The sequence below is a fragment of the Solanum stenotomum genome, chromosome 10, assembly GCF_019186545.1.
Source record: "Solanum stenotomum isolate F172 chromosome 10, ASM1918654v1, whole genome shotgun sequence".
Taxonomy (NCBI): Eukaryota; Viridiplantae; Streptophyta; class Magnoliopsida; order Solanales; family Solanaceae; genus Solanum; species Solanum stenotomum.
In genome coordinates this window covers 47,230,150-47,247,321 of record NC_064291.1, presented here as the reverse complement: position 1 = coordinate 47,247,321, position 17,172 = coordinate 47,230,150, and the positions used below count along the sequence as shown (strand labels likewise).

The window sequence follows — 17,172 nt, the reverse complement described above, 5'->3', positions numbered from 1 at the left end:
TCTAAAATCTATTATTCTCCTTAAACCTCAGCCATGAAAATGAATTCTAAAGTTTTTTTTCTTTTTTCCATTTTAGTTTTTTTGTCTTTCTCTCAACTTGCTTTAGTTTCTTCTAGAAAGGCCAAAACCAACCATGAATTAGATGGATTCACTCTTGATCTTATCCATCGCGATTCTCCTCTTTCTCCCTACTACAACCCTTCAATCACCCCTTCTCAACGCCTCCGAGATGCATGCCACCGATCTTTTTCCCGAGCATCTTTCTTCACAAAAGCCTCCATCCATCCCACCACACCTTTCAAACACGATATTCAATCAGACATTGTTCCAATACCCGCAGAATATTTAATGAAAATTTCCATTGGTACACCCCCAAGGGAAACCTTTGCGATTGCTGACACTGGTAGTGACTTGACATGGATACAATGCAAGCCTTGTACTGAATGTTTTGACCAAATCTTTCCCCTTTTCAATCCTAGAAAAAGCTCAACTTATAAAATCATTGGATGTCATAGTAAACAATGTGAGGCAGTGGGAGAAACAGTTTGTGTTAGAAAAAATGTTTGTCAATATGAGATGCATTATGGTGATAATTCTTATAGTGTTGGTGATATTGCTTCTGAGACATTCACATTTGCATCAACAACATCTAAAACCAATGAAAAGGTCCATAATATTTCAATTCCACAAGTTATTTTTGGTTGTGGACATGATAATGGTGGCACTTTCAACAATTTTACTGCTGGGATTGTTGGATTAGGAGGTTCAAAAGTCTCCTTTATTAAACAACTTGATAAACAAATTAAAGGGAAATTCTCTTATTGTTTAATCCCAATGGATTTATCATTACCATTTTCTTTTGATCCCAATATTACAAGTAAAATTAATTTTGGTCCTAAGGCAATTGTATCGGGGCCTAACGTTCTTACAACTCCCATTATTCGAAAGTACCCCGATACATTCTACTATCTAAATCTCAAGAGTGTTAGTGTTGGAGGTAAGAAGTTGAAGTACTTCAAGTCTTCACAACTCATGAGTTCTTCTGCTGTTGCTGATAAAGATTTGGGAAATATTATAATCGATTCTGGTACGACATTGACAATTGTCCCTGAGGAATTTTACAAGAAATTGGAATCAACTTTGGTGGAAAAGATTAAAGGTAAGATTAAATTTTGTGACTATTTTTTAAAGTATACATTTTTAGTTATATCTAATTATTATATTATGTCTCGACAGGAAAGAGGAAAAAGGATCCCTCGAATTACTTTCCCCTATGTTATGAGACGAAAAGCGTTGCCAATTTTCCTAAGATTGTGTTCCATTTCACGGATGCTGATGTCGAGTTGTTACCTATGAGTACATTTGCAGAAGTTGATGAAAATTTGACTTGTTTGTTAATTGTTAATGGGGGTGTTGATGGTCTTGCTATTTATGGAAATTTGGCACAGATGAATTTCCTTGTTGGATATGATCTTGTGAATCGTAAACTCTCTTTCTTGCCTACTGATTGTACCAAACACTGATAAATTTAGTTTTAATTTCATATTTTTAATTAATTAAGCACTTTCTATGTAATGAAATTTGGCCTTAAATTTTGTTTAATGGGAGTATGTATGTGTTGGTACGTATTTGGAATGTCCATTTCTATAAGTTCATAATGATTCTCTTATCATTATAATCTTTGACGTTTTTATATTTGGAAGGGCAGTAAAAAATCATGATAATTTTGGAAAAAAGAAGGAGGTAAAGCACTAAAATTGATAGTACCATGTTAGAATGTCCCAAATAGGCAATATTATATTTTATGTCCATATTTTGATTTTCTGAATTTGGACTCTAATTAACTCTTTTTTTCCTAAAATGTATTTGATTCTCAATAATGCAGATCAATGATATAGATATTTTTATGGGATAATTGTACAAAATGGCAAATTTATAATCTAAAATAAATGGAGTAGCTACTGTTTGATTTAATTGCTCTCCGTAGCAAACGTTTGCCAGTCGCTTCTCTTCCTCCAAATTCTCGCTCGCCACTCTCCCTTTCTCGCTCGCTTCCTCTGTGCTCGCCTCTCTCGCTTTATACAACAAAATTGTATAAATTGTGTTTCTGTTTGTATAAAGCGAGAGAAAATTGTATATACACATGCAAATACATATATATTCGTCCTATACACTTATAATTATACAATAAAAATATTCCCCTGCCCAATTCTCTTTTGCCTTTCTCTCTTTCTCGTTTTATACAAACACAGATTATACAATATAATGTAAAATTTATATTTGTATAATGTATAATTTATGTTTGTATAAAGCGAAAGAAAATTGTATATACACATGCAAATAAATATATATTCGTCTTATACACTTATAATTATACAATACAAATATTCTCCTGCCCAGTTTTCTTTTGCCTTTCTCTCTTTCTCGTTTTATACAAACACAGATTATACAAATATAATGTCTAATTTATGTTTGTATAATGTTTAATTTATGCTTGTATAAAGAGAAAGAGAGAGAGATTTTTGATATACAAATATTTTTGTCAACGATTTATACAAACGAGAGGCTAACAACAATTTATACAAATGGTCTGCCAGCGAAATTATACAAATCTGAAGAGGAGCCAACGAATTATACAATTGCTTCTTTTTGTATATATGTATAGCGAAATAGACATAGCTTTCAATTGTATATGTATAGCGAATTATACATATATATGTTTGCTATGGAGCGCAATTATGCAAACTTTGCTATAGCATACAAATATGATTTTTTTGTTTGCTATATATGAAAGTTACTCTTGAATTAAAAAATAAATAATAAAAACAAGGTATATCTTTATATTTTTCTTCGTAGGAATTCAATAACTAAATGATCTTAGTATAATTCTTTTTTTGAAAGTGGCTCACGAAAATTAAGGTTCATGAATACTTGTTAGCAATCTGTGTTTAAAAAACCAGAATTACTGATTTCAATAAATTTTGCAGAAACACGAAGTAACCAAAGTTTAATAAACCAGTAAGAATAGATGAACATAAATTAATTGACAAAACTAAAATCTGTAAAAAACGTACCACAATCTAGAAAAACAGAATCAGAAAAAAAGATCAAGCCCACTGAATGTACAGTGTCCCCTTGAGGAAATTATTCCCTTCTAGTATCCGAGGTTTGATTTGGAATATGTTCTCCCAAGATAGAATGATCTCAATCACCAGTGTATTGATACCCAAAACTCTGGTGTCAGCGAACCACTCAACAACAGTAAAGTACACGAAGAAATTTTGTGCAGAAGAAATCAGAAAAATTCGTAAGGAATAAGTCTGAGGAATCAATGTATTTATAGGCAAGAGGAACTGGTTCCGAAAGGTTGCAATCCTTTCAGAATCCACACGACCATTCATGAAAGTTTGCAACCTTTCAAACGGTCATGGCTGTTTCTGAAAGTTGCAACCCTTTCAGAACAGTCACTTCCAACGGCGGGAAATTCAAATAAAACGGGAAAGATTTAAATAAAACGGGGCGCGCGTGGATCCGAGTCGGGTCGGACCAATTAACTAATTAATTGAATCGGTTAATTAACTAATTAAAATGTTGTCCATTTAATTTAATTTAATTAATTAACTAAAATAATTAAAACAAACTTTGTCCAAAAAATAATCTCTCGATCGATCGATCAAATCCAAATCCAAAGCCGAAGCCGAGCGAGCGACGACGACGACGCGAGGGGGGTCCCTCTTTCCAACCCTTTTAACAATTAATAGGAGTGCTATATTTAAACTCTCCTATTTTTCTTTCCACCACCAATGAGGGACAAATGTCTTTTCAATAAAACATAAGAGGACTTTTCAAGTTCTCAACTTTCCAAGTTCCCAACTTTTTCAAGTTCCTCTTTCATCTTCCCTCTATTTCCCATTAACTCTTGCTACATACCCAACAATTCCCCACATTAATGGGGAATGTTTATAACATAAGGAATGCACGGACGAGTAGGTTTCCCCTTGGACTTTCCGTAGTGAACATATGTCGGATATACTCGGTCAATCGGTAGATGCGATATCTTTGAACCGTCGAGCTTTGGTGTATACCTAGACAACCATATGTCACACAATTAACCCTTTACCGTTTATGGCTCTTACAATTGTGTTCGTTTCAGCCATGAACACCTCCTGGTTTCATGAGTGTATAAAGAATAGGCTTTTGACATAAAATTCTTTTTGAAGCGGCTTACACTTCACACTCACATAGGTGATTTCTAACCGTGTCATCTCGTAGATACACTATTTGGTCAAATATGCCAAACTTAGCAAATTATTAAAAATTTTAAGCTTTATTAACTCATTAACAAGCCTTAAAGTCTTAACCTTGTTCCTGAACATTGTCTTCATCATGAGAATGGATTGAGTTGATTGACAATGTCGAACCGTCAGCCACAACTTTGTTTTTCTCCTTGAATCTAGCTCTTGGGATCTCCAGTCTGCTAGATAGAGTTACCACCCTGCTGACTTGTCCTAAGCCGTAAACCCATTCTCTTAGATGATCTTTCAACTGCCTCTCTCACTAGGCCTTTCATTAGTGGATCTGACACATTATCGCTTGACTTCACATAGTCAATTGTGATAATTCCACTAGAGAGGAGTTGTCTTACGGTATTATGTCTCCGTCATATATGACGAGAGTTCCCGTTGTACATAACGCTCCCTGCCCTACCTATTGCTGCTTGACTATCACAATGTATGCAAATAGGTCCTACGGGTTTGGGCCAGAATGAAATATCCTCTAAGAAATTCCGGAGCCATTCAACTTCTTCACCGGCCTTATCTAAGGCGATGAATTCAGATTCCATTGTGGAGCGAGCGATACGTGTCTGTTTGGATGATTTCCAAGAGACTGCTCATCCACCAAGTGTAAACACATAACCACTTGTGGATCGTACTTCATTTGACCCGGTGATCCAATTTGCATCACTATATCCTTCAATCACGGCAGGATATTTATTATAATGCAAAGCATAGTGTTGTGTATGCTTCAAATAACCCAACACACGTTTCATTGCCATCCAGTGAGTTTGATTCGGATTACTAGTGAACCAACTTAGTTTGCTAATAGCACATGCTATATCTGGTCGAGTACAATTCATAATATACAATTGAGAGTCACTTTCACCTACATTCTTTTGAAATGTAAAGCTTAAATCAATTGGAGTTTTGACAACATTGAAATTCAAGTACTTGAACTTATCCAATATTTTTTCAATATAACGAGATTGAGATAATGCTAGTCCCTGAGGAGTTTTGAGTATTCTGATCCCTAAGATCAAATCAGCAACTCCTAAGTCCTTCATATCGAACTTGTTGGACAGCATGCACTTAGTAGCATTTATATTGTCAATGTCTTTACTCATTATTAACATGTCATCAACATACAAACAAACAATGACTTCATGATTCAGAACGTTTTTAATGTAAACACACTTATCACATTCGTTAATCTTAAATCCATTTGCCAACATTGTTTGGTCAAATTTAGCATGCCATTGTTTGGGTGCTTGCTTGAGCCCATAAAGCGACTTCACAAGTCTGCACACTTTCTCTTCTTTACCAAGAACCACAAACTCTTCAGGTTGTTCTATGCAAATTTCTTCCTCCAACTCTCCATTTAAGAAGGCTGTCTTTACATCCATTTGGTGGATTTTAAGATCATGCATTGCCGCTAGTGCTATTAACATTCTAATTGATGTTATCCTTGTTACTGGAGAGTACGTATTAAAGTAATCCAGACCTTCCTTTTGTCTATATCCTTTGACTACAAGTCTAGCCTTATATTTGTCAATAGTCCCATCGGCTTTCATTTTCCTTTTAAAGATCCACTTTGATCCTAAAGGTTTATTTCCTGGAGGAAGATCAGCCAATTCCCAAGTATGATTACTTAAAATTGATTCGATCTCACTATTGACAGCTTCTTTCCAATAGATTGACTCAGATGACGACATAGCTGCTTTAAATGTTGGAGGCTCATTTTCAAGCAAAAATGCCACAAAATCTGGTCCGAAAGAAGTGGATTTCCGTTGGCGAGTACTACGCCTAGGATCTTCATTAGGTTGTGCATTTTCCTTTGATTCTTCCCGTGGTCGTTTAGATCTTTCACTTGTCGACTCACATTCAGTTTTATACGGATAAATGTGTTCAAAGAACTCAGCGTTATCTGACTCAATTACTGTATTCACATGAATTTCAGGATTATCAGATTTGTGAACCAAAAACCGGCAGGCCTTACTGTTCACAGCATATCCAATAAATACACAATCCACTGTTTTGGGTCCAATTTTCACCCTCTTAGGTAAAGGAACTTCTACCTTGGCAAGACACCCCCACACTTTGAAATATTTCAAGTTGGGTTTCCTTCCTTTCCATAACTCATATGGAATTGATTGCGTTTTGCTACGGGGTACCCTATTGAGTATCTTGTTAGCCGTAAGGATGGCTTCTCCCCATAGATTTCTTGGTGAACCAGAACTGATTATTAAGGCATTCATCATTTCCTTTAATGTTCTGTTCTTCCGTTCAGCCAAACCATTTGACTGCGGTGTACATGGTGCAGTAGTTTGATGGATAATACCATATTCCAAACATATCTCAGCAAAATAAGATTCGTATTCTCCACCCCTATCACTTCGAATCATTTTTATCTTTAGATTCAATTGATTTTCCACTTCATTTTTGTATTGCTTAAATGCATCAATTGCTTCATCCTTACTATTAAGCAAATATACATAACAAAATCGAGTGCAATCGTCAATAAAAGTTATAAAATACTTTTTCCAACCACGAGATGGTGTCGACTTCATATCGGATATATCTGTGTGAATTAAGTCTAAAGGTTTTGAATTTCTTTCAACAGACTTATAAGGATGTTTAACAAACTTACTTTCCACACAAATTTCGCATTTCGATTTATTGCATTTAAAATTAGGCAATACTTCTAAAGTAACCAATTTTCGCAAGGCTTTGTAATTTACATGTCCCAAACGGGCATGCCATAAATCATTTGACTCCAATAAGTAAACAGAAGCAGAATTCTTATTAATACTGTCAATAACCATTACATTCAGTTTGAAGAGGCCCTCAGTGAGGTAGCCTTTTCCTAAGAACATCTCATTCTTACTTATTACAGCTTTGTCACAGGACACACTTAAACCTGTTTTTAACGAGCAGTGCAGCAGAAACTAAATTCTTCATAATAGTAAGAATGTGCAGAATGTTGTTCAGAGTCAACACCTTGCTGGATATCATCTTCAACATTACTTTCCCAGTTCCTGTAATCCTTGTTGTTGCTGTGTTTCCCATGAACAAATCTTCATCAACATCAACATGAGTGTATGTTGCAAAGACTTCTTTCGCAGAGCAAATATGTCGAGTGGCACCTGATTCGAGAAACCACTCCTTGGGATTTCCAACTAAGTTGCACTCTGAGATCATTGCACACAGGTCATCTGCATCTTCCATCTCTTCCACGATGTTTGCTTGGCTTTTGCCTTTGCCTTTGTCTTTGTCTTTGTCTTTTCTTGGAGCACGACAGTTAGAAGACTTGTGACCAGCCTTACCACAATTGTAACAGTTGCCCTTGAACTTTTTCTTGGCCTGTTCTGACTTCTGTCCGTTGGACTTCTTTCTCTTCTTGTCTTTGGTAGGAGCTTCTTCAACAATATTAACTCCAATTACTGTCGAACTCTTACGAGACTTCTTTTCGGCGGTTTTGTTATCTTCCTCAATCTTGAGCTGAATCACAAGATCTTCAAGATTAATTTCCTTACGTTTGTGCTTTAAATAATTCTTGAAGTCATTCCACGAAGGAGGTAACTTCTTGATCATTGCAACCACTTGAAACACTTCATTTACTATCATATCTTCAGCAATCAGATCATGGAAAATAAGTTGAAGTTCCTGCACTTGTGATCCAATAATTTTACTATATGACATTTTATAGTCTAAAAACTTTGCGACCACAAACTTTTTCAAGCATGCATCTTCTGTCTTATATTTCTTCTCAAGTGCATCCCACAATTCTTTCGAAGTTGTCATTGCACTATAGACATTATATAAGTCATCCTCTAACGCACTCAAAATGTAGTCCTTACATAGGAAGTCTGCCTGTTTCCATGCTTCAATAATCATGAATTTTTCTCTGTCTGACATTTCAGCAGAAGGCACTGGAGTTACTTCATTGGTAAATTTCTGCAGACCAAGAGTGGTAAGCCAGAAAAATACCCGTTGCTGCCATCCTTTGAAATTCACACCAGAGAATTTTCCCGGTTTCTCTGCTGGTGGTACTGCAGTTCGGGTTGGTGCAGCAACAGCCACCGTAACATTGTTATTAGACATTTCAGAATCTGTAACAAACAGAAATTGATACAAATGACTCAGTAAGCAATAACTTAAGTTGCAAACTTAACAGGAGTATAAAACCACGAAGGTTTTTCTCTCCACTAGAAACACAGATTAAAAAGTATTAAAATAATTTCCTTAAGATTGTTAGCAATCTGTGTTTAAAAACCCAGAATTACTGATTTCAATAAACTTTGCAGAAACACGAAGTAACCAAAGTTTAATAAACCAGTAAGAATAGATGAACATAAATTAATTGACAAAACTAAAATCTGTATAAAACGTACCACAATCTGGAAAAACAGAATCAGAAAAAAAGATCAAGCCCACTGAATGCACAGTGACCCCTTAAGGAAATTATTCCCCTCTAGTATCCGAGGNTTGTTAATTGTTAATGGGGGTGTTGATGGTCTTGCTATTTATGGAAATTTGGCACAGATGAATTTCCTTGTTGGATATGATCTTGTGAATCATAAACTCTCTTTCTTGCCTACTGATTGTACCAAACACTGATAAATTTAGTTTTAATTTCATATTTTTAATTAATTAAGCACTTTCTATGTAATGAAATTTGGCCTTAAATTTTGTTTAATGGGAGTATGTATGTGTTGGTACGTATTTGGAATGTCCATTTCTATAAGTTCATAATGATTCTCTTATCATTATAATCTTTGACGTTTTCATATTTGGAAGGGCAATAAAAAATCATAATAATTTTGGAAAAAAGGAGGTAAAGCATTAAAGTGATACCATGTTAGAATGTCCCAAATAGGCAATATTATATTTTATGTCCATATTTTGATTTTCTGAATTTGGACTCTAATTAACTTTTTTTTTCCTAAAATATATTTGATTCTCAATAATGCAGATCAATGATATAGATAATTTTATAGCCTAACTACTACGAACTTCGTCACTCTCTACTTTGCTTGTTGCTAATGAAAATCTGTCAATAATTCATCACTAAGTTGAATTAGCAATGGGTTTTGTTGTTTAAATACAAATGTTGTCCGTCGCTAAATCCAGTTTTTTTTATTAGTACGTAGTTTCACACAAATGTTGGTATACAATTTCTAATGTTTGAATTAAAAAATAAATAATAAAAACAAGGTATATCTTTATATTTTTCTTCGTAGGAATTCAATAACTAAATAATCTTAGTATAATTCTTTTCTTGAAAGTGGCTCACGAAAATTAAGTTCATGAATACTATAACTAACATAGTTGATTGATTCATTCGATACTAGCAATAAATCTAAAAAAAATATTGAAGATCCTTTTTTTCTCCATATGATATGCCATAGGATCAAAATATTTGATTGAATTGTTAATTCTTGGAACTAGGTACAGAGGTCATAGGTTCGAATCATGTCACCTTGATGTGGATACAGTAGCCTTCTATAAAAGTTCTATTCAACTCAAAGTTACGATTTCTGTTTATGCAATATTTAGTAGCCTTGATGAAATTACACTGTTTTCATTCTTTATGTACAAATTTTAAACATTACTGATTCAATTCACCATGTTTTTTATGAGATCATCTGTTCAACCTGATCACTACATACACTTCAATAGTTTACAAAAGCTAAGGTAATAGTTAAATGACTTTCTTATTTGAAAAAGTGGCATTGACAGATTATTTCAATTACTTGATGATCATATAAGAAATTAACTTCATCGATTGATGTTGAAGGGAAAGCGGATATTTGAGACAAATCTACCTCAATTGCTATTGGTAGAAATGTGTTGGAATTAAGCAAGGTCATATCGGGATCTCAAAAGGAAATTGATCAGTCGAATAAATCAAGTTCATCTATGAATAAGTACAAATCAAGTTTCAGACCTGTACATATTTCTTCAAATTTAATTTGAATCTAACGTTGGGTGATTCTCGATGGAATTGTTTCATCTCATCCATCAAATTAAGATCTCCTTCAGTGCAGGTGTAGATGCCAATATCAATTTCACAAATTCCATTTCCATCTCAAAACCAATAAAATAATGCATCTCCACACTTTGAAGCAGCTTCACAGCACTACACGAGATTGATTTGGCTCGTAAGAATTGTATAACAGATTCCACAGCAATGCCTACTACTCCCTAGAATATATTTGATAACAGTTAGGCATGTTCAGAAGAAGAAACGATAATAATACGTTCAATGAGAAAATAGGAGAGTGCTTACACATTCAATGGTAAGTTCTTGTAATTTAGGGCAGCTTGTAATCAAGTAACCTGTACTTGAAACCTCGTCAACATTATATTTCTGAAAGACTTATCCAAAATACCGAGAGATTTGACATTGTTTAGAGCAGTCGGCAGATTCTCTGGTATACCTCCCATGGCCAAGTACTAGAAGCAAGTCAAAAATCGGTTAAAGATACATCATTTGATTATGATATGTACCAACTTTCATTTATAGACTATAATTAATATCATCACAAATGTACATTACCTCTACTGATGAACCGCCTAGTTCCAGTTCCTCCATGGAAGGCATGTAAATGGAATAACTTTGTAAGATTAGAAAAAAAAGGTGACGGATCCATCAAAACTCGTGACTTGAGTTGAGCCACACAATGACGCTTCTAAGTATCGGGGCATTCTTGAAGCAAATGGACTCTGATGTTCCAAGAAAGTCAAAGCATTTGAGATTGGAGGCATCAACTTCAAGAATATCAAATTCGGCGCATCAAACTTTCAAGCAATGGGCATTTGGATGTGAGATACCTTAACATTGTTGGATCAAAACTGACACTTTGAAGATTCAGACTAATAGGCTTTGCTAACCCTTTGAAATCAGGTGGAGGATGGAAGAATCACATATCAAGCTCCAGATGTCTTAGTTGATGGAATGTAAAAAGATAAGAAGGTAAATGATATTTGTTGCCAGAGAATATTTGAAGAGCGAAGTCCTAGACAGTTTTCTTTGACAAGAAGAGCATCTAGTTATAAATATCAAGATAACACGTCAAATAGGGGGATATCAGAATAATCTTGGAGCGGTACACTTTAGTATTGGTCCTTGATAGATTCGTAGGACTTGGTAAATGACTGTCTTGGCTACTTTATTGTTGTTGAAAGAAGTGAAAAATCACTAAGAAAATCAAGTTGTGCACATGTTACCCATTTGTTCCTCCCGTCTTTTGACAAGATACTAGTCTTCACTGCATCTTTCAAAGGCAAGCTCCTTAGAATTTTATCCAGGACATTACAGGGCAAATTGTAGCACTCTTCGTGATTTAATACACAAGTTTGTAGACAACTCTAATAATTCAGATCTGGAATAAAGAAAATATCCAAATTCTCATAAATACACATTTTAACAATGTATGCATAGTCTTATATAACTACTAGCTAGTTACTTTTTCAATTGCATCGAGGTTTATCATTTCGCCATTATCGGAGAGAAAAATAATGATGAATGAGAGCTCTGGGTATGAGGAAAATGTTGATTGGAGACAACAATGATGCTTTCATGAATTTAATCTAGAAGATTTAATAATGTAAATGTATATACAACTATAAGGATATTTCACCTAAATGCACATCACATTTTTTTTTGGCGAGGGGAGCCAAGGAAGTTATTTCCATTTCAAGAAAAAGATCTTGTAGAAATCTATTCTTGCAATTGGCAAAACCTACATTAGAGCAATTAGCTCATTCTCTATCTTTGGAAAGTCAGACAACTATTTCTATTTCTATAAAAAGATTTTACAGAAATCTATACTTAACATATGAGATATCTACTTTAACAAATTTTTTTTTTACCAAAATCCACCCAGATTACTATAGAATTATAAACAAATTGGAAGTAAGCAGACATAGGCTCCAAAATCCTTAGGAGTTCCGCCCCTAGGGTTTTTGTCTAGTGGTAAGTGTGTTGCCCGTGTTGCGTGGATAGGCATAAATTGTGGTTTGCAACTGATGAAACCTACTATTTAAGCTAAGAAGAATATAATCTAGATGTGTATTCTTCTCGGCTTAAATAGTAGGTTTCATCGGTTGCAAACCCAAACCCGAGATATATGTCTAATCCATGCAACATGGGCAGCACACTTACCACTAGACAAAAGTCGTAGGGGCGGAACTCCTAATGATTTTTGGGGCCTATTTATGCTTTCTTCCGATCTATTCATAATTCAGATAGTAATCGGGGTGAATTTGGGTGAAAGAAATTTGCAAGAGTAGATATCTCATATGTTAAGTATAAATTTCTATAAAATCTTTTTCAAGAAATGGAAATGGCTGACGTTCCAAAGATGAGCATGAGCTAATTGATCTAATGAAGGTTTTCCAATTGCAAAGAATAGATATCTACAAGATCTTTTTCTAGAAATGGAAATAGCTTCCTAGTCCCCCTCACCAAAAAAATGTACTGTGTATTGAGGTGAAATATCCTTTTATGTATATACATACACACATTATTGAATCTGCTAGATTAAATTCATGCTTTCACCATTATTGTCTCCAACCAACATTTTTCAGGTACTCTCTCATTCATCATTAATTATTTTCTCCCTTCTATATTGGCAAAATGATAAACTTCTATACTATAAAAAATGTGAACTAGTAGTTATAAAAGACTATGCATACATTGTTGAAATGTGTAATTATGAGAAGATTTGAATTATTAGAGTTGTGTACAAGCGTGTGTTTTAAACCATGAAGAGTGCTACAATTAGCAATTTGCCGTGTAATGTCCTGGATAAAATTTTAGGGAGCTTGTCTTTTGAAAGATACAATGAAGACCAATATCTTGTCAAAAGACTTGCGGTACAAATGGGTAACACGTGCAGAACTTGATTTTTGTAGTTAGTTTTTCACATCTTTCAACGACAACTAAGAAGTCAAGACAATCATTTACCAAGTCCTATGACTACATCAAGTACCAATACTAAAATTTACAGTTCAATGTCCTAATTTGATATGTCTTCCTGATATTTATTACTAGATGCTCTTCTTGTCAAAAAAAAATGTCTAGGAATTCACCCTTCAAATATTCTCAGGCAACAAATATCATTTACCTATCTTTTTACATTCCAGCAACTAAGACATGTGGAACTTGATATGTGCTTCTTCCACCCTCCACCTGACTTCAAAGGGTTTGCGAAGACTATTAGTCGTAATCTTCAAGATGTATGTCTAATCCACGCAACTGGGGCGGCACACTTACCACTAGACAAAATATAGTGGTAAACATAGAAACATGAGATCAACTTTTTTTTCACAAAGGAATATAACATTCTAAAGGTTAACAGGTAGATAACCAGGGAAAATTCACCATTTGATAATATATTTCCCCTGTTTCAAACCGCTTGATAGTACTACATTTGACTTTTCACCCGGTCTGCGATAGAAAAGTGTTTGTTACTCACAAATAGTAGCTTGTACGAAGGAAGAAGCTAATCTATCAGAATTGAGACAGGGAAGAGAGGTGAAAGAGAGATTTTCGAGTCTGCAAGCAAAAGCAACAACGGCTTTTCAGTCGTTGCGCGCTGGTTTGTTGTTTAGGGGTATAATTATTTCCTATACAAGAGCATAGTAGAATGAAATAAGCTAGAAAGCTCAACTTAGGGCCAGAGTACTATTCTCTACCCAACTAATGAAAATTCACAATTTCTGTAAACATGACTACATATGACTTTTCACTTGATCCCTAATCGAGACTGTTTGCTACTTTCTTTTCAAATACAACAGAATATCAAAATCAAATAAGCTAGAAATTTCAACCTAGATTCTGTTGAAGAAATCAATTGGCATTCGTACCAGAAAAACGGCCAGATCCGTTATCTACCGTGTTTCGAACTTTGTGTCAATGTTGGGATTTCACCTTTAGAGAGTTGAATTTAGATGCTTACCGATAGCAGAGTCCGCTGAGAGAGAGATAGAAAGCTGCCCTCTACTTTTTAGTCTCAGTTTTCGCCGGAGTGATGTTTGGTGTTTTAACTCCTCGCTTAATGCTTAGCAGAATCTGGCTCAAAAATTGATAACCCGTCCAATCCGTCCAAAATTTTATGAGGATGGACTTGGGCATGAGATAATTTTATATGGGAAAATTAGCAATTAAGTCATAATACCTAACATATTTAGTTAAAATAACAATACTTTAAAATATTTATTGAAAATGTCAGAATGACAATATTTTAGAAAATAATATGTATTCAGATTTTAGTATTTAAAATTAATTTTATTTATGAAAACAGTCCTATATGAGACCAAATTCTAAACCAATTAGTTACCAATACCCATTAACCTTCCTTCTTCACCTTTCACTTTTCTACCCCACCTTTCACGTTTCTATCCCTTTTTCACGTTTCTTGATTTTTTCTTCAAGGTGCTCACAAATTGTTCATCAAAATATATATTTTAATTTAAGAAATTTTCTCTAAAAGCTAAAATATTTATGTTTTGAAACCCTTTGAAAAAAGCCCAAATTTACGCCGCCATCCAGATCTATAAAAGCCTTACATCGTCCCTTACCTTCTTCCATCGCCGGCTTTGCTGGTACCTTACTCTTCCATTTTTTCCAATTGTTCTAAGTTAATTTGTTGAGTTGTGTTTGCTTAGTTATGTATATTTTGTTCTTGGAGTCGAGTTTTGATCGAAAATAGTCCATTGGAGTAAGGTTTGCGGACTATTACCTGATGATTCACTTTAGAATTTGGGGCGGATTTGATTTGATAGCCGCATAATCCAAAATGTGAAAAAATCATCAGAAATTATTATCCGAAAATGGTATTCTCATATCCTATAGCCTTGTAGAGCAGAATCTCTGCTATTACTATCTGGGAATTGCCATGAGTACTTTTTTAAAAATAAAATTCATACTTTTTGTTATTGTTTTAAGGTTTTTATTCGTCAAAATTTTTTATTTTTATGCAAGTTTGTTTACATATTCATCTAATATTTATGTATTTCAGATTTTTAGTTGATTAAACAATTTTTTTTTAATTTCGTTTTAACATTTCAGATTTATTAAAATCTACAAATCCATTCATATGTTTATTTTGTTTGATTTTTAATACATTTATATTTGCTTTTAGGGTTTTAGATTCGGGGAAAGCATCTGTCTGTCTACAATGTCTGAATCAACAGTTTATTTGTGTATTCATTCTATCTATATATCAAAAAGTTTTACATTTTTTTGTTTTTACATTGTATTTCAATCTCAATTAGTATACCAACATGTTTGTATTTCCTTCTTAATTTGTATTCATCCTAACTGTATGCTAACAATTTTGTATTTTATTGGGTATTCATTCTGTATTTCAATCTCAATTTATATGGGAACAAGTTTGTATTTCTCTTTTATTTTGTATTCAACCTAATTGTATACCAACAAGTTTTGTATTTATGTGCCTACTTTACTTTTTAAAGTCACTTTGTATTTCAAATGAAGAGAGTATTTCTTTTGAATTCACAACTTTATATTCAATCTCACTTTGTATTTATAACTTTGTATTTTCATCTCATTTTTGTATTCATATATTGTTGTATTAAACATATAGTTCATGATCGATTAGTTTGTATTTTACCTTTCAAAGTCACTTTGTATTTTAAATGAAAAAAGTATTTCTTTTGTATACAGAACTTTATATTCAATCTCACTTTGTATTTTCATCTCACTTTTGTATTCATATATTGTTGTATTCAACATATGGTTCATGATCGATTAGTTACATTAACTTAATGGGATACAAATGATTGTATGCATTCAAACAGAAAAAACAGCTACTAAACTAAAAAAAAAAAAAATTCATTCGTTATACGTCATAATTTGGATACAAAATAACCGAAAAAAGCTATAAATCTCAATACATACAAAGATTTCACTGATTCAATAAAAAAAAACACTCTTGTACTCGACATATACGAATATCTCATCCAAACAAATAAAAAAATCGAAAAAAAAAACCTATTTTTTTTCGATTGTTCATTGGATGCGACAAATTTATAGTCGTCAATTTAAAAAATTTCGTTTCAAAAATATGTCGTATTCAACTTGAAGAAGCTTTGAAAGTTATCAGATGAATGATTCGGAAGACAAACTAAATTATTTTAAATTATTTTTTTTATGTTCTTAAAAAGAACGCAAAAAAACGCTTGACAGAAAGATGGCTATTTATGCTCTTTTCAAAACGTAACTGATTTGTATTTAAAATCTTTTTTACCTTTTTTGAATTTTTTTGTTCCATAATTTTCTCTGTTCTGTTATTAATTATTTGTATTCTTTCAAATTAATCAAAATAAAATAAATACATAACTAATCCCTGAACAAACTAAAATAATGACATTTTTAATAAATAATGAAACTGTTGCTAAGGCGTCCCACTAAAAGCTAAAATATTGTTGTTTTGAATATTCTGATTTTAGTCCAATCAAACATAACCCAATTTTAAAGTTGTCTTCAATTTAACCCAATATTAATCTAATTCTAGCCCATGTTGTGCGTTAGGGCTCAAATCTCGAGTCTTGAATATCTGGTTTCGATTAAAGATTGGATCGGGTCCTGAGTCAGGATTGACGCTTAGGTGTCGCTCCCGGGTCTCGATTGCTAGAGCTAGACTTGGTTCCCGAGTCTCGAGTTCATGTATCTAGTCTCACCTCGGGTAAGGGATTGGATCTCGAGGTTCGAGTCTTAGGTTCCGAGTCAAATTTTTAGAAATGGGTGGACCAAGCAATTTTGAACTTCCAAATGCCTTAGTGGCTGGAATGTAAAAAGTAATAATGTAAATGAAATTTGTTGCCTAAGCTTACATGGAGGGTGAATTCCGCGACATTTCTTTTT

General features: G+C 33.7%; 1 protein-coding gene across 1 annotated transcript; it reads left to right on the top strand.

Annotated features, from left to right (window-relative positions):
• Positions 1-33: 33 nt before the first annotated feature.
• LOC125842654 (aspartic proteinase CDR1-like) lies at positions 34-1,523 on the top strand. Its single transcript, XM_049521976.1, has 2 exons — positions 34-1,159; positions 1,237-1,523. Exons 1-2 carry the CDS (start codon positions 34-36, stop codon positions 1,521-1,523), a joined length of 1,413 nt encoding a protein of 470 aa, XP_049377933.1.
• Positions 1,524-17,172: the final 15,649 nt, after the last annotated feature.